At 45.4% G+C, this 22,664-nt stretch overlaps 2 protein-coding genes and 1 non-coding gene across 3 annotated transcripts in view; 1 reads left to right on the plus strand and 2 right to left on the minus strand.

The window, feature by feature from the left end:
• HPS5 (HPS5 biogenesis of lysosomal organelles complex 2 subunit 2) overlaps positions 1-11,107 on the plus strand; it is a 47,754-nt gene extending 36,647 nt beyond the window's left edge. The window contains exon 23 of the mRNA XM_007515889.3: positions 10,008-11,107. Within this exon, the coding sequence (XP_007515951.1) occupies positions 10,008-10,068 (61 nt within the window). The 3' untranslated portion in view covers positions 10,069-11,107. The remainder of the gene's footprint in view (positions 1-10,007) is intronic.
• On the minus strand, positions 7,422-7,552 carry LOC132534206 (small nucleolar RNA SNORA30/SNORA37 family). Its single transcript, XR_009545879.1, has one exon. It is a non-coding gene; the product is annotated as a small nucleolar RNA SNORA30/SNORA37 family (small nucleolar RNA).
• A 2,726-nt stretch (positions 11,108-13,833) lies between the features above and the next one.
• On the minus strand, positions 13,834-15,016 carry LOC103107128 (serum amyloid A-2 protein-like). Its single transcript, XM_060177066.1, is given in 3 exon segments — positions 13,834-14,115; positions 14,482-14,620; positions 14,914-15,016. Coding segments are annotated over 3 exon segments (393 nt in total). The 5' UTR covers positions 15,005-15,016; the 3' UTR covers positions 13,834-13,952.
• Between the last annotated feature and the right edge of the window lie 7,648 nt (positions 15,017-22,664).

The following is a 22,664-nucleotide window of genomic DNA, read 5'->3' on the forward strand; positions in this document are numbered from 1 at the left end:
TTGTTGGTATAGAGGCATACCAGGGTGAATGAATTACTTATGTATTCTAAAAACAGCGGAACTGAAGGGACAGGGGGATATGGCCCCACAGGGGGGCTTTTTTGTGGTAGCATTTGGGAGGGTTGGTGGTGTGTTATTTAAAGGTGCTGCGGCGAGGATGGGTCGAGAAAGGGATGCGCACAGCAAGCAGTGGGAAGTGCTGATCTGGGAGTGATTTAAAAGATTGATTGCATATTGAAAGTATAGGGGCCAGGTAGCCCAGTTATTATTATTCTTAGTTTCCATGGCTGAGTTAGTTTGAAGAGCTGAATAGAGATTATTTTCTGTTTCTATAATAACTTGATTTATCTGTTCTCTGCGCTCAGCCAGTGTTAGCTGCCGGGAGATATATATAGTCCCTGCAGGGCGTGAGGTGTACCCATTATTATATAATTTGCCTGTAACTCCCTCTTGCCAACGAGCATCCCAGGGATCAGAGATCTGAATAGTGAATTGGGACCCCTGCAACCTGAGGATACTAGGTTTTCCGGCTTTAGTCTTTGGCAAGAGGGCATTATGGAGAATGCAGGACCAGTAATGGCAGCCTCCATAAGTGGGGATGTCAGTGAGGCATCTGCCTTTATTATCAAAGGGAAAACAGGCATAAGGTCGATATGTGCTAGAGATAGTCTTGGGAGAGATGTTAATAAGGATGGTTTCCTGGCAACCTTTAGGAGGACAGCGTGCCGTGCCAATGTTTCGGACTGCAGTGTGTGTGTCTCTCTAATCTGGAATTCCCATTGATAGACGAGAGCAGTGTAGAGAAGAAAAGGAAGCATCTTACAGCTGAGCTTCTCCGGAACCATCTTCAGAGTTTTGTATTGTTTTCTGAAAGAGAGAAAAAGGAAAAGGGGGCCTCAGGAACTTGTGTTCTTGGGCATGGAATACATTAGTGACTCTCAGGGCCTTAGGGAGGCTCATCAACTTGTTTGACCAATCTTTCGGGGAGCCAACGAGCAGAATTGGCGGTTTGTGAATATATGCACACTGCTCCTCATCCCCAGATCAGTACTGGGTCTGGTCCATTCCATTTGTTGTCTAAGGGGTCTTTCCAGATAACAGAAGTGAAATTTTTATCTGTGTGGGGGTGCCAAAAACAATCAGCTGCTGAACGACCATCCTTGTCTAAGGTTAAAAAATTAAGGACAAAAAGTGAGTGTGCAAGAATGTTCCTTGGGGTACCCTTTGTAGGGTACCAGTCACCCCTCTTAGTTTTTTCAATCATATTTCTAAAGGAGAGGTGGGCTCTCTCTACAATACCTTGACCCTGGGGGTTGTATGGAATGCCGGTAGTGTGGGTGATAACAAGTTGTTTGCAGAAAGTTGAAAAAATGTTGCCTGTATAGCCGGGCCCATTATCTGTCTTAATGTGTTTAGGCAAGCCTAGGGTAGAGAAGGCAAGAAGCATATGGGCAACTACATGCTTACCGGCTTCTCCTGATTGTGCAAAGATGAACCCACTAAAGGTATCGATAGAAACATGAACATATTTTAAGTTTCCAAAATCAGTGATATGGGTGACATCCATCTGCCAAAGAGCATTGGGGACAAGCCCTCTGGGGTTTACTCCAAGATGTGGGACGGGTAAAAAAGTGACACAAGATTGACACTGTCTATCTGTCTTGCCTGTTCACGAGTGATCTTAAACATAAGCCTAAGTGTGGTTGCATTGAGATGATGCAGAGCATGTGCCTTTGTGGCAGAGGTGACCCAGTCTTCAGTGGGTTCTAAGGTGGAGAGAAAAGCAGTTTGAGTGGCTATATCTGCCTGTGCATTGCCTTCAGAGAGAGATCCTGGCAAGCCAGTATGTGCCCGCAAATGCCCAATAAAAAATGGATGTGTACGAGCCCAGATGAGTTGTTGGATCTGGATAAACAAACAGGCTGCAGCAGAGGACGGTCTAATATGGGCAACAGTTTCTAAAAGGGGGATAGAATTAGCAATGTATGAACTGTCAGTATATACATTTAAAGGGGTATTTGGAAAAGTGCTAAAAGTTGCGAGGACTGCGTGGAGCTCTACCAGCTGGGCAGATTTAGTAGGGGTGGGAAAACTGACCTTATTATCTTCATGAACATAGGCTGTGGTGCCATTTGAGGATCTGTCAGTAAAGACCATAAGAGCCCCCTTTATAGGGCACCGCAGTGTTCTTTTAGGGAAAACCACTGAATGAGTTTTGAGGAAGTGGATAAGCTTATTGGGGGGATAGTGATTATCTAATGTGCCAGTATAGGCAGTGCAGGCTATGAGCCAGCAGTCAGTAGTCTGAAATAGCCAGAGAAGTTGGCTTTGAGAATATGGTTGGATAATAATTTCAGGTTCTTTTCCAAAGTATCTCCTCCCCTTATCTCTTCCCATCATCACAAGGTTGGCCACAGCCTGATAGTAAGGATATAGAACCTTTGGTGGTGAAGAAGGGAGATGAACCCATAGTATTGGGGCAGTTTGATAAAAGACAGCTGTTGGAGTTAGGGGTGTGTTACAAATGATGAAGGACAAAGGGTGGGTATAATCAACAGCGGTAATGAATTGATTTTGTATAGCTGTTTCTACTAGCCATAGTGCCTGACGGGCTTCAGGGGTGAGATGCCTAGGGGACATGGGATCTGTTTCTCCTTGTAGGAGATTAAATAAGGGTTTAAGGTCCCCAGTAGTGAGTTTTAAGTAGGGGCGAAGCCAATTAGTATCTCCAAGGAGTTTTTGGAAATCATTTAAGGTTTTTAGGGGGTATTTGTTGATCTTAATTTTAGGCGTAGAAATTGATTTCCCTATTAGTTGAAAACCAAGATAAGTATATGGGTCTTTGAGTTGTATTTTTCTCAGGGGCAATTTTTAAGCCTTTATTTTTGAGGGCAGTGTTTAAATGATAAAAACAATTAAGGACTTCTTTTCCTTTTTGGCCAGCTACAAGTATGTCATCCATGTAATGTACAATATACATTTGGGTCCATTGCTGTCTCAAAGGCTCAATAGCTGAAGCAACAAATTTTTGACATAAAGTCAGACTGTTTGCCATACTCTGAGGAAGACCTCGCCATTGATATCTCTTCATAGGACCCCTGAAGTTAACTGATGGGACGCTAAAAGCGAATCTTTTTTGGTCTGCGGGGTGAAGAGGAATAGTAAAGAAACAATCTTTAAGGTCAATGACGACCTTAAAATATCCCAGGGGGATGGCAGCGGGGGTGGGGAGTACTGGCTGGAGGGCCCCCATCATTACCATGGTTTTATTAACCTCTCTAAGGTCTTGTAGGAGGCGCCATTTTCCAGATTTCTTTTTAATGACGAATATAGGTGTGTTCCATGGGGATGAACTTTCTATAATATGTCCGGCTTCCAACTGCTCCTGTACTAGAAGTTGGGCAGCTTGTAATTTTTGTGTAGTTAATGGCCATTGGTCGACCCACACCGGATCATCTGACTTCCAGGTTATAGGGTCAGCGTGGGGTACAGGCAGATTAATGGACACTATGGAAAATTTCCTAAACCTTGTCTGTGGGGGTGTGGGGTAGGTTGTACAGGTTGAGTGATGCCTGTTCCATTCCTCCCCAGTCCTCGGCCAGGAAGAAAGCCCTGAGACAACATCTGAGCTGTTACAGTATCATTTGGACTGCACATAATAAGTCGCATTTGAGAGTAAATCTCTACCCCATAGATTGACTGGGAGTCCAGTTATCACGTAGGGCTGAATAGTGCCTTGATTACCATCTTTGTCTTTCCAGTTTAGAAGTCTGGAGCTTTTTTCTGGATTTTGACTCTGTCCTATTCCTTTAAGGTGAGTAAGTGTGGTCAAGAGTGGCCAGGTCGAGGGCCAGGAATCTTTTTTGATAATGGTTACATCAGTGCCCGTGTCTATGAGTCCTTCAAATTCTTTTCCATCTAGCCAAAGTTTTAGCATGGGTTTATTGTTAGAGACAGTTTGTACCCAGTATGTATCAGAGGAGCCAAGGCCTTTGTCTCCCCGGGTTGTCTTGCAGCTGGGGTTGTCTGTGGATGTCAAGGGTGAGAGGAGTAGCTGAGCCACCCGTTGACCTTTAGTAATGGCAGTGACCCCATATGGGGAGGAGATGTGAGCTTAATTTCTCCTGTATAATCATTATCAATAACACCTGGGGTGATGACTAGGCCTTTAATGGTTGTGCTGCTCCTTCCTAATAATAATCCAAACGTTTGAGGGGGGAGCGGGCCGTAAACAGCCGGTGGGTAAGGGCTGAATAGCCATGTCTGGAGTTAAAACTGTGTTGGTGGTGGCACAGAGGTCCAGTCCTGCACTCCCTGGGGTTGCTCTAAAGAGATCCGAGACGAATTGTCAGCTGAAGGGACAAACCTCACTGCCCCAAGGGCTTGTCTCGGGTAGGGGGCCTGGGGCTGGCCCCATTCCCGTTTCCCTGGTGGGGAGGTAGGGGATTTCCCTGAATGTCTGTTTTAGATCTCCATTCATTGACCTACTGCATCTGGGGCAGAGGCGGCCTGGCGGTAGTCTGCCGCGGGCTTCATAGAGAGGGGCTGTGTTTTCTTTCTTTTTTTTTTTTTTAACGGTTCAAGCTTTTATTTTGGTGTACAATATGAGAAAAGAACTTTTAAAAATCAATTGAATTATATGGAAAATGAATAGTAAATAAATTAGACCCATGTTAAAATAGAAGGTCAGTTAAATGTCCAAACTTAAGGATATAACAGCCACATATCTACTTCAACTCCAAAGTCATCTTTAAGAGGCAGAAGTCTTTCAAATACAATTTTACTATGACTGGTCCAGAGCTCAACAGTACGTGGGAATGCTTAGCAGGGGTGGTGATCAGGGACACGTTTCCTTGGTGCTGTGTCGTATGCACCAAACGGAGGGGCTATTTGGCATTGTGTGGTCCTCAAGGCAACAGTCTGTAAAGTCTACGTGGACCTGACCTGCGCATCTCTCAGATAAGTAAAGACAATTTGGCTACCTATGCACGATGGCCTTCTCTTCTGCTTGTGAAGAGATCTCCAAAGGCCTCTGCTCTTTCTTCACGAGACTGTTTTGCTGTTTCTGGAACATTTATCTCTGGACCACTCTGTGGTTTCCACTCGCTCGGGCGAACTCAGAACAGCCAGCGAGAATAGCCAGCGGGCGGGAGGCGAGGCGCGGAGCTGCCGTTTCCACCTGGTCAAACAGCCAGCCAGCCGGCTGCGCCCAGACAACCCCGCGCACCGCGCCAGCAACCCCGCAGCCCCGCAGCCCGCAGGAGGCCTACGCCACCATGCAAGAGCCCGATGCCAGCACGCTAGAGCCCGATGCCAACATGCTGGAGCCCGATGCCAACATGCTGGAGCCTGAGGACAACATGCTGGAGCCCGATGCCAACATGCTGGAGCCTGAGGCCAGCCCACAGGAGCCGGCTCTCCACCGCGTGGTGCAGGGCACTGGACGCGTGATCCCTCCACGCTGCTCGGCCACTGCGAACAGGGCAGCAGACATGGCAGGGCCATGGGGCAGGGCCGCGGCGTTCTATCATGGCCGCCACCCCTGGGCACCTAGGCTCACGCCTTCTACAAAGATGGCCTGCCTGCCCTCTTTCTATGAATTCTGGAACCATCCCGGGCCTCCCGGACCCCCGGGCTCCCTGCTGAAACTGGGCACACGAGATCTCCAGCCGCCGGTCCGGTCTGAAGGCAGACAAGCTGGAGTACGCAGAGATTTGTGCAGAGATCGCAACCTGCAATTCCTAGAAGTGGAGCTGCTCGGGAATGAAGCTGTGCGGGAAGCCACCGCCGAATGGTGACCCCTCCCAACAACTAAGACAGTACAGATTTAAATTCGTGTTTAAAATGACATGTCTTCGTAACAAAGGTTTCTCTCCTTGTGTATTAATGACCATGTTTATGTGTATGTTTAAAGTTTGGTAAACAGTAGCTTTAAGGCTAAATTCTTACTAGTCAAAGTTAAATAAAAAAGGTTTTCAATGTAATTCTCATAAAGATAAAATTAACTTACATTTAAAGTCTAAGGTAAAAATTAGTTAACAATCAATATATTTTAACTAAGTTGGTCTAAACAAAAGGTTAAATAGACTTGTTGATATGTAAAACACTACCTTCTCTATTAGAAATGGTAGATCGCACAATGGCTATGCTAATTATTCCCATGCCTGAGGTTTCCTCTCCGGCCCACACCTAGGGTGTGTCTCCATCTTGAATGGGTGTAACAAAAGGTTAAAAGACGTTGTTGATATGTAAAAGTCTCAAATTCCTTCTCTATTAGAAATGTTAGATCGTGCAGTAGATATGCTAATAACAAGTTTTGTTTCATAGTAAGTAAGTTGCAGCCAGCTGCCTTTGGGACCCTAGGCCGTTCCCCGCCCCCATGCAAATGCCCGTCGAGGCAAGTAGCCCCCCAGAGGCAAGAAATGTTTTTTTTTTTTCAGATATGGCCCCCTCAGGCCTTCCCTTGGCAACATGCTGGTTTTGGTTATATATGTTTCTGTTCACCCCACACCCTTGATACTATAGTCATTTAGTTAAAAAGAAAAGGGGGAATTGTCGTATGCTTTACATTGGCTTGTTCTAGCCCTCCCCCTCCAAGAGAATTGGATGAGTCCTGTTAATTTCGCGGGCCTGCTTGGCCCCGCCCCAAGGGACCCTGGGAGAGGGTTCCGGAGTCCGAGAGTTCCTGAGTTCCCCAGTGACCGAGTTCCTGAGTTCCGGAGTTCGAGAGTGCGAGAGTGCGAGAGTTTCTGAGTTCGAGGGTAAGGGAGAGGGTTCCTGAGTTCCAGAGTAAAAGAGAGAGTGCTTGCGCCGCCGCAAAGAGACAGCAGAGTTCTGTTTGGTGATTAGTTTGTCTTAGTTTATGAATCGTTGTTCTTGAATAAAGAAATACAGCTGCCCTGCCCAGCCGTTGTCTCCGCGTCTCTGTTCACCACCGTGAAGCTAGCCGGCCGAGGCCAACCTGCCCAGCTAGAGCCTACGAATTTTAACAACAGTGCTGCTTTGATAATGTTGTCCACGCGTAGTATCACTTCTGCTGCTTCAGCTGCACTCAAAAGAACTTGTCGCTTTACTTGGAAACTTTCTGTTATGCCTAAAAGTGCCATATCACCAATGGTACCTTCTTTCATATCCAATCCAGCAGTTGTCTTGCCTTCACTATGGGCAGCTCGCAGCTGTGCCACCAGATCTGCACTGTCATAGCCTGCATTGTCAGCTATGATAGTTGGCAACTATCAAGTGAAGAAGAAAAGGGTTAACTATTTCAGCTTCATCCAGGTCATTTACTCCTATCAAGAATAGCTTTAAAAAATGCATATGGAAACCATGTAAAATTTGTTTCCTTTATAGGAAGTTTGTGAAGAAGATAAACTCCAGATGAAAATTTAAAAGGTGAATAGACCAGCTTATATTTTGGTTTTTTGTGCTCCATCAAGCTGACAGCTGCCACTGGCACAGATCCAGGGCAAGAATGCAGTCAAGGATATTTTTTTCAGCACCAGCTACCAAATCTTATCCCCACAATCTAGGGGAGGACCTGTGAAAGTGCTTTGGCTATGTTTTCTTTACAATCTTTAGCATAGTGTCCAGATCTACCACATTTAAAGCAATTATTATTTTTCTTTTTGGAGAGAATATCAGAATTTATCAGTGCACCCCTGAAGGGCAGCCACCATGGCCAGGCCTTGTTGGTATCCAGTACCAATGTCAGAGCAAAGAGGGATATACCTAGAGAGGTCAGTTTTCTTTCTCTGAGGGCAGATAGCGACCTGGCAGGCTGTATTTGCATTTTCAAAGGCCAATTGTTTAACAAATTCTGACCCCCTTATCTATGTTGCCAAAGATCCGTCCAGTGGCAGTAAGAAGCTGGTCAATAAATAGGGAAATAGGCTCATCTGGTCCTTGTTTAATATTAGTAATAGAGGAACCAGGATCACCCTTTGAAGGGATCTTTTTCCAAGCACTTATAGCAGCGTTTTGAATTTGTGCATACAATCCGGGGTTATATTGGATTTGTGTATTATGGTCAGCATAATGCCCTTCTCCAGTAAGCATGTCTAAATTCCAGCCATTATTAGCCTGGGCGTTTCGCCTAGCAGTCTCCTTGCAGTTTTCTACAAACTCAGACTTCCACAAGTCACCTCCTGTTAGGGATGCTCTGGTTAATGTTTGCCAATCTCCAGGGGTTAACCAGCTCTCTCCTGTCGATTCAACAATGGCAACAGTGTAAGGTGCGGCAGTGCCATAAAGGGCTACAGCCTTTTTAAGTTCTTTAATGGTTTTAAAATTAAAAATGTTGTGTTGTCTATATGCTTGCCCTTGTGCATCAGTGATTTCTAAAACTGGAAAGGTCTCCGGGTCTGTTAAATTAATGAGAGGGCCTGGGGGAACATAGAGTCTAGTATTGGGTTTCTGATCAAGTCTGTTTATTAGCACCAAAGATGCTGTTTTTAAGGCCAGGGCAAGGGGGGAGTTAGCAGCTGGGGACTGTTGGTTGAAGTGGTGTGTTGTCATGGTAATCAGCAGTTATCTGGATGGTCCTGGGTGATTCATGGGGAAGTGAAGTTGGGAGACAGGAACTTATCTTGTCTGTGAACAAAGACTCTTAAGGTGTAAAGAAGCAGGAACTTAACTTTTAAGCAAGGCCAGTCCGTGAACAAGGACTCTGTGGTCATGCCAATAGCAACCTTGAGGGCACATGTGGCTCCCCACAGAGAACATATTTGCAAACGGTCTATCTGATAGCATTGACTAGCTTTCCTTTGGATGTGTGTACTACATATTCTTCATGCATTCATTGACGGACACTTGGGTTTCTTCCACCTCTTCTTTATAAGTAATACTATGAATACAGGTGCAGTCTACAAATATATCTTTGAGATCTTGCTTTTACTTGGGAGAGGAGAGGGTAATATACACAGAAATGGAATTGCTAAATCTACCTTTAATTTTATTAAGGGACTCCTTTACTGTTGTATAGAGAATTTTCCATTTTAAATTTCCACCAACACTGCATAAGTCTTCCAGTTTCTCTACAACTATACTTGTCTTCTTTTTTCTTTATAGTAAATACCTTACTGGTTGTGATGTGACAGCTCATTGTGGTTTTATCTGCATTTCCCTAAGAATTGGTGATGCTGAATATATATATTTTTAAAAATATTTATTCCCTTTTGATGCCCTTGTTGTTTTAATGTTGTTGTTGGATAGGACAGAGAGAAATGGAGAAAGGAGGGGAAGACAGGGGGAGAGAAAGATAAGACTCCTGCTTCACCACTTGTGAAGCAACTCCCCTGCAGGTGGGGAGCCAGGGGCTCCTACCGGAATCCTTACGCTGGTCCTTGCGCTTTACACTACCTGCGCTTAACCTGCTGCACTACCGCCCGACTCCTGAATATTTTATAAATTGTAAACCGTAGGGCTGGGGAGATAACATAATGGTTATGCAACAAGACCTTCATATCTGAGGCTCTGGGTTTCCAAGTTGAAACCCCAGCCCAAACTTAAACCAGAATTGAAGTTACTTAGATTTAAAATAATAAGATAAAATGTTAAATCACCTTTGGAGAAATACCTACATACATAAGTTTTACCCAGTACTTAATCATTTGTTATTATTATATATGTTGTTGTCATAAGAGTCCTTTATGCATCTTGGATACTAACCCTTTATCAAATACATGCTTAGCAAATATTTTCTCCTGTTTTGTAGGACAGAATACCTTTTGCTCTATTGATTTGCTATTGACTTTGATGCACAGAATCAGAGTCTTTTGAATCTTCTGATTCTCTGTGTTTTTTGTTTGTTTTGTAAAGAATTAATAGTGAGATCAGGTGGGGGTAGATAGCATAAGGGTTATGCAAACAGACTCTCATGCCTGACGTCCAAAGTCCCAGGTTCAATCTCCTGCACCACCGTAAGCCTGAGCTGAGCAGTGCTCTGATTAAAATAAGTAAATAAATAAGTAGATCTAAGTTTGCTTATTTTTTTTTCTTTGGAATTTCAGAGCCTTGATACAAAGCATGCTTGAAAAATGTGATCGGTTTCTCTGGTCTCAGCAAACCTAGGGGAAGAAGACTCAGCAGGATGTCATGACAGTTTGGAAACACTCGTAAGGCTCCTGAGCCTCCCGGATGTGGTTGGTGTTGAAGGGGAGCCACCACCTCAAAACTCCAAGACCTAACTGGAAGTGCTTTTGCATTTGTGGCTCTGTGACTTCACTGTTCTGCAATCAAAGCTGGATTTTTAAAAGAGACATTCCTTACTTGCTGCAGTGAAGTGTTACTGAATCAGATTGTGAATGCTCACAGCTGTGGGGGCTGTTATTCTGAATTACACTATTATTTGTGGGGCTGTTATTCTGAATTACACTATTATTTGCAGTGTTATTTTCTTACTGGCAATTGGGCAGATTATTTTCTCATTGTAGGTCAGGTACTAAGGAGCAACTAGCTCCTCATGATGGCTGGATGGGGACACATAATGAAACGGGTTGTCAAGAAATTCATGGCGCGCCCAAATTAAGTTCATAGTTTGGAGTACAAGGACCTACACAAGGATCCTGGTTCGTGCCTGACTCCCTGCCAACAGGAAGGAAGCTTCACAAGCGGTGACGCAGGTCTGCAGGTGTCTCTCTGTCTCTCTCCCTCTCTATCTCCTCCATCTCTCTCAATTCCTCCCAAGCCCCAGTGATAATCCTGGAGGCAAAAAAAAAAAAAAAACCATGACTTTTCCAATAACACAGTAATTGACAGGAATTGACTTTGATTCTGTATTATCTGGGAGAGCTGAGAAATTACTGAAATAAAATCTAGTATTTTGGTGACCAGGAAAGTATCTCAGAAGATAAAGCAAACATTTCATATGAGCAGGGCCTCTTGGTGGATCCCCAGCCTTGCATATGACCAAGGAGTGTTGCAGATGCACTCTCTCTCTCTCTCACACAGATTAAATGTATACTTCCTTGAAAAAAGATGTGATATATTAGAATCAATACAAAGTGTTATTAAGTGAAATAAAAGTAAGTGAAGCACTGAAGATTCAAATTAGATATTTAAATGGAATGACCCTATATTTAAATTGAGCTAATAAAAAATGTTTCCAGTATTTGATATCTTCTAATATGAACCTGTGTGTGACAAATTCATTAGTGAAAATGTTTTTCAAGTTTTCCAATATTTATTTATTTATTCCCTTTTATTTTCCTTGTTGTTTTATTGATGTCGTCATTGCTGGATAGGACAAAGAGAAATGGAGAGAGGAGGAGAAGACGGGGAGAGAAAGATAGACACCTGCAGACCTGCTTTACCGCCTATGAAGCAACTCCCCTGCAGGTGGGGAGGCAGGGGCTCGAACCGGGATCCTTACTCTGGTCCTTGCACTTTGCGCCACCTGCACTTAACCTGCTGCGCTACCACCCGACTCCCGTGGAAACGTTTTTGTACTTATTCTTACCTAAACTAATCCAAAAGAATTATACACTTTTCAAAAGCCACAATAAAGGAGGGTTGAGTACTGAGAGAAAGCTGGTTTAGAGTGGGTGAAACTTTAGCGACAACCACAGAACAATTTCTTGAATAATCTTAAAAGATCAGGTCTTCTCACCTCACTGCCTGAAATCTGAAAATAAGAAAATAATAACCTTTTATCCAAAGGAGAGGATTCTCGGTTAGAGAATCTCCCACATACCTGTGTCCTTGCAGACCTCACACCATTTCCTAGTAGCACTGTCTTCCTGAAAATGAAGAACCCATAGCTCCCTCCCCTCTGAAAGGGGAGGGAGAATGGGCCCCTCTCCGGCACACACAGCATATCTAGTGCGATTCAGATTCAGCTTTTCCAGATGCTCTACAGTTTTTGAAAGTTGTGGGTGGGGGAAATAGCATAATGGTTATTAACAAGACTCATGCCTGAGGCCTCCAGGTCCAAATTCTATCCTCTGACTCACTAGAAGCCAGAGCTGAACAGTGCTCTGTTTAAATAAAAATATATATAAATATTGGGCTTGGCAAGTAGCATAATGTTTAAGCAACATTCCTTCCTGCCTGAGGCTCTGAGGTCAAAGGTTAATTCCTAACAATACAATAAACCTGAGTTGAGCACTGCTAGTTAAAAATAGGGGCTGGGGGGTGGGGTGGGCGAGCGGTAGCACATTGGGTTAAGTGCACATGCTTAAGCGCACTTGGTGCAAAGCCCATGGACTGGCCTATGGATCCCAGCTTGAGCCCCTGACTCCCCACCTGCAGGGGGGTTGCTTTGCAAGCAGTGAAGCAGGTCTGTAGATGTCTATCATTCCCCCTCTCTGTCTTCCCCTCTCTCCCATTTCTCTCTGTCCTATCCAACAACAGCAATAACAACAATAATAACAGCGATTACAAGAGCAACAAAGGGGGAAAAATAACCTTCAGGAACAGTGATAACCCTGGAGAGAAAAAAAAAACATAGGGCTGAATGGTGCTTTACACATTACACACTACACACTACCATGCATAAGGGCCCAAGGTCAAGCTGTCAGTCCCCACCTGGCAGGAATAAGCTTTACAAGTTGTAAAGCACGGCTACAGGTGTCTCTCCATCTCTCTGTCCTCCTCTCTCAACTTTCTGTCTCTATCAAATTATAAAAGTTTGTTTTTAAAGAAAGCTTGGAATATTTAAAAATAAAAGGATCTCAAAAAGATGTACTGTTTCATGAGAGCAAGAGAAGGGAGGGAGAATCAGCATCACACTGGCACGTGCACTACCAGTTTGAGGAAGGGTCCTTGGCTGAGAGTGCAACAGTTTATCAGCTGCTGCGGCTCTTGTGTTGGCTGATGTTAACTCTGAGATTATCAGTCTGCTTCTTTTACTTTACATCTGGTTCTTAGAAACATTTGTGTGAGTAAGAATAATAGGGGAGGGGGCTGGGTGTTAAGCACGTGCAGTACTAGGCGTAAGGACCCAGGTTTGAACCATCCCCCCACCTGCAGGGGGAACGCTTCACAAGTGGTGAAGCAGGTCTGCAGGTGTCTGTGTTTCTCTTTCCCTCTCTGTCTCCTCCTCCCCTCTCAATTTTTCTCTGCCCTATAGAATAAAATGGAAAAAAAATAAAAGGAAAAACTTGCTGCCAGGAACAGTGGATTTATAGTGCTGATGCCGAACCCTAACAATAACCCTGGAGGAACAAAAATAGGGGGAAAATTGCTTTAGAGACCTTTCTAAGCCAGTACAGAAATGGCCAATAACTGAATTTGTAGGCACTGCTAAAATTTAGACAGCACCAGGAGTCGGGCGGTAGCGCAGCAGGTTATGCACATGTGGCGCAAAGCGCCAAGGGCCAGCGTAAGGATCCTGGTTCAAGCCCCCGGCTCCCCACCTGCAGGGGAGTCACTTCACAGGAAGTGAAGCAGGTCTGCAGGTGTCTTTCTCTCCCCCTCTCTGTCTTCCCCTCCTCTCTCCATTTCTCTCTGTCCTATCCAACAACGACGACATCAATAGCTACAACAATAAAACAGCAAGGACAACAAAAGGGAATAAATACATATTAATAATAATAAACAGCACCACGGCAGTTTTGGGAATAGTATGTTCTGCCCTAATCCTCTCCTAGCTGCATCCCGTCAACAAGGAAGCCATTGAGAAACTAAATGAAGGAGGCTAGGAGAGGGGCCTGGAAATGGCATCTAGGTACTCATGTGACCTGCAGAAGGGAAGCAGGGCTGACTTCAAGGAAGGTTCAGAACATGTGTATGACCTTCCTTCTCCCACCTACACACAAACATAAAGGCACAGAATCAGCCTTCACAGGGTTTCCATCTCACACTTACCACAAACGAGGGAGTCCACATGCCAAAGAATCATACAGTGAGAGCATTTATTAAATACCAGTTGTGTGACCTTCACCGTGTCCACAGGCAGAGGGCTCAACCAGGCAGCCCCCAAGCCTGACAGCAGGGTGAGGGTGTAGGGAGGAGGCTCAGTACTTTTCAGGCAAGCCATCAGGTCGGTAGCGATTGGGGTCTCCACCACTACGGCCCCACTCATTGGCTTCCTGGTCAGCCCGAGAGTCTTCCAGTCCATGGCCACTGTCTCCATACTTGAAAAAGTCTGTGACTCTCTGGGATTTCTCTCTGGCATCACTGGAAATGGAGAGAGAGAGGCAGGCAGGCAAGCAGGGGGGTAGTCAGGGCTGAGGAGCAGCAGCCCCACCTCCCACTCTCTCCCCTTTGCAAGGGCCAGTCAGCACTGACAGGAGCCAGGGAAGCAGAGGCTAAAGCCCTGAGCCTGGGCTCACCACATGGCACACAGAGCACTCATGTGGGGAAGCTGACAGTCACTCCTGTGCCCTCACAGTCTTCTTTAGGGCAGGACATAATCCAGCACCCGTGCTCAGGAGGGGCTGGCAGGTGGAGAGGATGGTCCCAAGGAAGAGTCCCCACACCCAAGAGGACCCCAAAGCAGTCAAGTCTTGCACCCCAGCACTGCACCTCCGTGAGCATATCTACCTGATCACTTTGGCAGCCCAGGCTCCCCCAGGTCCTCTGCTGGCAGCGTCATAGTTCCCCCGGGCGTGGAAGTACTTGTCTGAGTTTTTGTAGTTGGCTTCTCTCATGTCAGAGTAGGCTCTCCACATGTCCCTGGTCCCTGGAAAGGCAAGCACATGGCAAAGTGGCAACAGGTGAACAGAAAAACTGGGACTCGCCCTAGAGAAGGACAAGGACTGAAAACCATGTCGGGAGAAAGAACATAAGGTCTCTTTTTCTAGTCTTTGACAGAATCCTGTGGCTTTGCCATCTGAGGACACCTCCCCTCCCCCTACACACAAACACCTGGCCTCTTCTACCACTGGCAGCAAAGGCTCAGTCAGAACTACCAAGCTTGGCAGCACTCAGGGTGCACCCTAGTGTCCTGGGGACTGGTGTCCCCATGGACCTTACCTTAAAAAGCCTCACCAATGAAGGAAAGCCAGCCCTGGCTGCTGACCCCTAGGACCCAGGAGCAGAGAAGCAGGCCTATGAAAAGCTTCATGGTGTGATAACCCTGGGAGGTAATTAAAAGAAAGTAAGAAATGGAAGCTTTCCCCTAGGAAAGTCATCATGGCCACTCATCAGCCTCTGCCCATTCTAACCCAAGTCTGTCCAAGCCACCCTCAAAATGGTAGTAATGGCAGAGTAGGCTGTGAGGACAATGTGTCCCTCCTTCAAGCAGCTTAGAAGTCATCCCCAAGTCACTGTCAACACAGACCTCATACTCATACAGCATAAAGACATAACAGAATAGTTAAGTTTTATTTTATTTATTTAAAAAATGTTTTTATCTTTATTATTGCATGGAGACAGAGATAAACTGAGAAGGGAGAGGGAGCTAGAGAAGGAGAGAGGCAGAGAGACACCTGCAGCCCTGCTTCCCCATTCATGAAGCTTTCCTCCTGCAGGTGGGGACCAGGGGCTTGAACCTGGGTCCTTGTTCACTGTAATGTGTGCTCTTAAGCAGGTGCGCCAACACCTGGCCCCTATTTTATTTTATTTTATTTTTCCAGAGCACTGCTCAGCTCTAGATTATGGTGGTGCAGGGGATTGAACCTGGGACTTTGGTGCCTCAGGCATGAGTCTCTTTACATGACCATTATGCTATCTACCCTGGGCCCAGAATGGTTAAGCTTTAGGAAATGATGGTCTTATTAGGAAAGAAAGAAGTGAGTGTGTGGTTTTTAACAGATGCTTCTCAGAGCAGTTTCTCACCTGATTTCTGGTGGAGTGCAAGTGCTGGTCCGTGCCTGCTGAGGACAGCTGGGGGTATTCAGACTTGCATTTGTATTTACCCCTCCCCGCTGGAGTCCTGGGGACAGAACAAAAGTCAGACCTGGTGCCCAGGGGAAGTCCCCTAGATGGACTGCAAGGGAAACTTACCGGACATGAGTGGTTTTCATCATTCCCCGGTCATTTGCCCAGTTGTGTAACCCTGACAGTGTAACCATTACCCTGGTGAGGACAAGAGCAAAGCCCTGCCATCAGAAACTGGAGGGGCTGACAGGAACCCCCAGGCCTGCAGAGGAAGATGTGCAGTGCTGGGGTTGGGTCCCAGGGATGCTGGGACCTATGGGGTTAGGAGAAATGGCTGGCTGTGTCTGCGCTGGACATTTCTGTTCCCTGCTGGGCCAGAGGACAGATGTGTCTGAAAGAGAATTCCTTGAATTCATATCTAAATCCCTGGAGCTTCAAAGCTGATGGATTAGCTTAAAGTGTTCATGGTGCTGTCTCTATCTCCTTCCCCTGCCTGCCTGTGCTATGTTCCACAGAAACAAGTTCCACAGAAACAAGCACCATGGCTTAGCTAGAGTTCTTTCTACTGCAGTTCCTTGCCTCCACAACTTAACAAAGGATCCTTTATGGGAACTTAGGCATCTTTTAAAAAGATGAGGCATTATTTATGGAAATTCTGGGTTGCATGATTTAGTTCAGAAGCGTGCTGCCCGTCCTGGCTTCTGGCAGGAGGAACTTGGAATTTGCCCCATTCCTCTTTTCCAGCCTGTCTCTAACAGGAGTCCTGCGACAAAGTGTCAGAAAATCTTTCTGGTAGAGATTACAACACCAGGTTCCTGTTGCACATCCTGGACTCTGCCACCTGGACTTGGAGGCATCATGGTGCAAAGTTAAAAGCCAAGCCCTGGGCTCAGAGCCTCCCAGTATGGCTTCCGCTCTGCCACCTGGTCATATTGTGATGATCATGTAAGAACATGAAGAAGTGTAGATGGCATATTTGGGGGTGGAGGCAGCAGAATATGATTCCTTTATTAATTAAAAATATATATATGGGGGCGGGCGGTAGCACACCTGATTAAGTGCACATGGTACTAAGTGCAAGGACCTGTGTATGGATCCCTGTTTGAGCCCACCCATCACCAAGGCTCCCCACCTGCATGGGGGACACTTCACAAGCAGTGAAGCAGGTCTGCAGGTATCTATTTCTCTCTCTCCCTCTCTCTCTCCTCTGCCTTCTCAACTGTTCTCTGTCCTAGCCAATAAAATGTAGAAAATGGCCACCAGGAGCAAGTGGATTCATATTGCTGGCACCAAGCCCAGCAATAACCCTGAAAGAAAATAAAAGATTTATTTATTTATGAGGGAGAGATAAAAGAGGGAAAATAAAGAACCAGAGTATCACTCTGGCACATGCAATGCCAGGGTTCACACTTAGGAGCTCAACCCCTTATATGCTGTGTCTCTGCCTGGGCTACCGGTCCCACCTTTATTCAGTGGTAGTTTCCCTCGGTGAAACACAACCTAGGAAGTTTCATGCCAAATGGTATCCATGCTTCTAGGTGGTGAGAAGTGTTCATGTTGTTCAGAGCTTTCAAAGTTCCCTCCTGTGATTTCGTTTGTATTTATTCACCGACTGACTGTCTTTTGTGAAATCAGCACTGTACTAGAGTGGGCCAGGAGTTGGGAGAGTGTTGGGGAATAACAAGGCCTAAGCTTTGCTTTCGTGAAAGTGAGACTTGTGTGACCTGGGAAGTGAAACAGTGATTAAGCCTTGAACCTTCAAGCATGAGGCCCTGGTTCTGATCCCCAGAAATACACATGTCAGATTGATGCCCCCATTCTCTTCCCCTACCCTTCCTCATAAAGAAATGAATACATGGGAGTCGGACTGTAGCGCAGCGGGTTAAGCGCAGGTGGCGCAAAGCACAAGGACCAGCATAAGGATCCCGGTTCAAACCCCGGCTCCCCACCTGCAGTGGAGTTGCTTCACAGGCGGTGAAGCAGGTCTGCAAGTGTCTATCTTTCTCTCCTCCTCTCTGTCTTCCCCTCCTCTATCCATTTCTCTCTGTCCTATCCAACAATGACAACAACAATAATAACTACAACAATAAAAAAAAACAACAAGGGCAACAAAAGGGAATAAATAAATAAAATAAATATTTAAAGAAAAAAATGAATACATTTAGTTTTTAAATGAAGGGGCCCAGGGGGTGACACAGTATGTAGAGTGCTGAACTTAGAAGTATGAGTCCCAAGTCTAGACCCCAGAATCTCAGGTAGTCCAAGATGCTCTGCTTCTTTCTTTCTCCCTCTCTATTTTGTGTTAATAAAGAAGCACACAACTTCTAAAAATGAAAGTATTTTTGTAACTGGTAATGCATAGTTATACTTTAAAATAAATTGTTCATAGATGTATGGACAGTAAACTCACATTTACTTGATGATAACATCAGTCGAGCTCCAGTAAATAAATGTGCACACAATATATAATGATCGGTGGACGAAGCCCAGGAGGTGGCAGTGGATAAGGCACTTGTCTCGCATGCGTGAGGTCCCAGGTTCGTGTGCAGAGTGATGCTCTGCTTCCCTCTCATGTTAATAAATTTATCTATTTATTTTTTATTTTTATTTATTTTATTTTCGGGAGAGATGAAGAGAGAGACACACACACACACAGAGAAACACCAGAGCACTGCTCAGCTCTGGCTTATGGTGGTGCGGGGGATTGAACCTGGGACTTTGGTGCCTCAGGCATGAGAGTCTGTTTGCATAACCATTATGCTGTCTCCCCCCCACCCTCTCTCATGTTAATAAATATTAAATAACTCTTTAAAAAATAGGGGGCCAGGTGTTAGCACTCCAGCTGAGCACACAAGTTACCGTGCTTAAGGACCTGACTTCAAGCCTTCAGTACCCAACTGCAGAGGCGAAACTTTGTGAGCAGTGATGCAGGGCTTCAGGTGTCTTTCTTTACTCTTTTCTTCTCTAAGCCTGGCCCCAGAGAGTGCTTCTTATCTCTTTGTGTTCTAAACATTCTGGAACTCTTTGATTTCTCTTGCCTTCAGAGGGACATAATTTACAACATACTGGTTCAATATACAAAAAGTACTTTCAGGGAGCCAGGCAGTGGCACACCTGATTAAGTGCACATAGTACAATTAAGCACAAGATCCCGTGTGAGGATCTGGGTTTGAGCGCCTGGCCCCACCTGCAGGGGAAAAGCTTTGTGAATGTTGAAGCAGTGTTGCAGGTGTCTCTCTTTCTCTTTCCCTATCTCCCCCTCCTCTCTCAATTTCTTTCTGTCCTATCCAATACATGGAAAATATGGCCTCCAGGAGCAGTGGATTCATAGTGTTGGCACTGAGCCCTAGCAATAACCCTGGAGGGAAAAGAAAATTACTTCCACATCCAAGTGATTTCCTTCCAAGTCTCCTTTAATTCAGTTCTTTGCCTGAGTAGACACTCAGGCTTCTTGTGGCACACTGTCCCTTCCCACAGTTCCTGTAGTGTGTCCTCTGGTCATCCCCCAACACACTGCTCAGAGCAGGCTCCTCCACTTCTCTGAAGCCCCACCCTGATTTAGGAGCACCAGGTTCTTATTTAAATATGAGAGTTTTCTTTTTAATTACTGATACAATGAATTATAGAGACTTTTTTCATTTTTCATTTTTATTAGTGATTGAAGGGCAAACACTAGAAGAAGAAGAAGTGATTGAATAATAATTAACAAGATTGTAAAATTACAAGGGTACTCAACTTGGATCAACAACAGTAGAGAATGTTCCATCCTCTGAAGGGAGGCTGGACAACATAGTCTATGCTATACTTGAGGAAGATGGGTCGATACTGGGGCAGCATGGAATGTTCCTACTCATGACCACAGAATGTGAGCTCAGATCTACAGGGATGCAGAGGTCACATAGACTCCTAAGCTGATTATGGGCCCCAGATCAGATCAGATTGATGGGGTTTACAGTCAACAATATTTATACCCCTTTCCCATATTTGGGAGCTACTCTCTTCCCTGATCCAGCTTTCTGGTTCTTTTTCCAGCCATGGCATCATCTCTGTAGATAATAACTAGGATCCACCTGCATATCAGATTTCCAGCTCGGGAAAAACTAGTATAATCGGGCCCTTTGGAATATAACTAAGATAGGCCTACTAGCTATCTACAGAATTGTCATTCAGAGTTCACAGCGCCATTAGGCCGGGCTAGCTTCACGGCGGGAGACAGAGACCAGGGACACACGGCTGAGCGGAGAAGCAGTATTTCTTTATTCACGAGCGAACGGTTCAAAAAACTAAATCTAATCTAATCACAACCCCATTCTGTCCTGCATCTTTCTCCTCCTGCGGCAGCATTAGGAACCCAGGAAGTACATAGGATAGGGGCCGGCAGAAGAGAGAAGCATGGAAAGGCAAAGACTAAACCAAAATCTGGAGGCGGGGAGAGTGAGACCAAACCAATGTAACAGAATGACCATGTAAATAGACCACAACATCAAGCAATGTAACAGAAGGAATCCCAGAAGCAGAACTAGAACAGAATGGAGACACCCCTCCCCAACTCTTCATCTGCACTCTTCCAGCCTTTAGGTTCATGATTAGTCAACAACTTGTTTGGCTTTATATGTTAACTCTTTTTAGCCACCAGGTTCCAGATGCTAGCATGATGCCAACCAGACTTTCCAGGACAGACAACCCCACCAATATGTCCTGGAGCCCAATTCCCCAGAACCTTGCCCCACTAGAGAAAGAGAGACAGGCTGGGAGTATGGATCGACCAGTCAACGCCCATGTTCAGCAGGGAAGCAATTACAGAAACCAGACCTTCCATCTTCTGCACCCCACAATAACCTTGGGTCTATGCTCCCAGAGGGTTAAAGAATAAGAAAGCTATCAAAGGAGGGAGTGGGATACAGAGTTCTGGTGGTGGGAAATGTGTGGAATTGTACCCCTCTTATCCTATGGTTTTGTCAGTGTTTCCTTTTTTATAACAAATAAATAAATATTAAAAGTAAAAGATTACAAGGGTACAATTCCATACAGTTCCCACCACCAGAGTTCCATGTCCTATGGAAGAGTTCCCCTCCATTGGAAGCTTCCCTAGGATGTGACAAAGAACTTGAAAGGAAAAAAGTGGTAGGTACTGACTCCTATTGTAGGCTCACTCATACTAGTCTCCTGTACTCACCTCTCTCTTCTCTCAGCCCCTGTCAGCCCCGGCTTACACTCCTGGTATTTCTGTCACAGGTGCCCGGGGCAGACAGTGACACAACCCTCTTCCCTGCCCATATACAACAGACAACAAGCCATTCCAATTACTTGGAGACTGGCAATTTCCAATAGACATGGGTTACATGCATTCTGACTACCACTGAGCCAGATTCTGAATAGGATGAAGGAAGAAGAAAGTAGGGCTGAGCAGTGGTGCTCCCAGTCAAGCACACATAGTGATAAGTGCACATAGTACTAAGCATGAGTACCCGCACAAAGATTCCAGTTCGAGGCCCCAGCTCCCCACCTTCAGAGGGGACACTTTATAAGTGGCAAAGCAGGTCTGCAGGTGTCTCTTTGTCTCTGTTCCTCCTCTATCTTCCCTTCCTCTCTCAGTTTTTCTCTGTCTTATTCAATGGAAAATAATGACCATGAGGGCAGAGGTTCTGTAGCGCTATCAAAGATCCCCAGAGATAAGCCTTGAGGAAAAGAAGAAGGAGAAGGAGGAGAAGGAGAAGAAAGTGCTCCAGGTTAAGTGCATGTGGCGCGAAGTGCAAGGAACAGCACAAGGATCCCGGTTTGAGCCCCCAGCTCCCCACCTGCAGGGGGGTCACTTCACAAGCGGAGAAGCAGGTCTGCAGGTGTCTATCTTTCTCTCCCCTTCTCTGTCTTCCCCTCCTCTCTCCATTTCTCTGTCCTATCCAACAACAACAGCATCAATAACAATAATAACCACAACAATGATACAACAACAAGGGCAACAAAAGGGAAAAAATATCAGCCTTCAGGAGCAATGGATTCATGGTGCAGGTACCAAGCCCCAGAACTGGAAGGGAAAAGAAAGAAGGAAAGAAAGAAAGAAAGAAAGAGAAAAAAAAAGAAAGAAAGAAGGAAAGAAAGAAAGAACTCCAAAGTGGATTGCCCCAAACTCCAGAGTCAGCTTACATATGAGCATTGAGACAGGCTCTTCTGTACCTTAGATCTAAATATTTAAAATATGCAGATGGGGGTGAGGGAAATAGAGAGTATTGATGGGCACCCATGGGAACTTTTAAAAAATTTTATTAGTGATTTAATAATGATTAAACAGATTTTAAAATAACGGGTAAATTCCACACAATTTCACCACCAGGGTTCTGTGTCCCATCTGCTCCACTGGAAGCTTCCCTATTCTTTTTCCCTCTGGTGGATGGACCAAAATTCCTTATGGGGTGCAGAAGGTGGGAGGTCTGGCTTCTGTAATTGCTTCTCCACAGGACATGGGCATTGGCAGGTGGATCTATACCCCCAGCGTGTTTCTATCTTTCCCTAGTGGGGCACGGCTCTGGGGAGGTAGGTTTGCAAGACACATTGGTGAGGTCATCTCCCCAGGGAAGTCGGGATGGCATCATGATAGCATTTGGAACTTGGTGGTTGAAAAGTGGTAAGATATAAAGAAAAGCAGAAATATTGTTTAACAAAGAAGAATCTAAAAGTAGGACTAGATTTGCAATTATGGGTCTTTGTGTGGGAAGAAGCTAGAGAACTTCTAAGGCTAATCCACCAGTTTTGAAGGTTCAGGGCTTGAGACATGAGAAAATTTATTGCAGATAATTATGTGTCCCCAGGCCAGGCAGGGAAAAAGACCAAGGCTACGAGGAGCTGGACAGAGTAGTCACCTTCTGATACTAAAACTTCCATCTGCCCAGGGCCCCGATCAGTGCTGC

The sequence above is a fragment of the Erinaceus europaeus genome, chromosome 17 (genome assembly GCF_950295315.1).
Source record: "Erinaceus europaeus chromosome 17, mEriEur2.1, whole genome shotgun sequence".
Taxonomy (NCBI): domain Eukaryota; kingdom Metazoa; phylum Chordata; class Mammalia; order Eulipotyphla; family Erinaceidae; genus Erinaceus; species Erinaceus europaeus.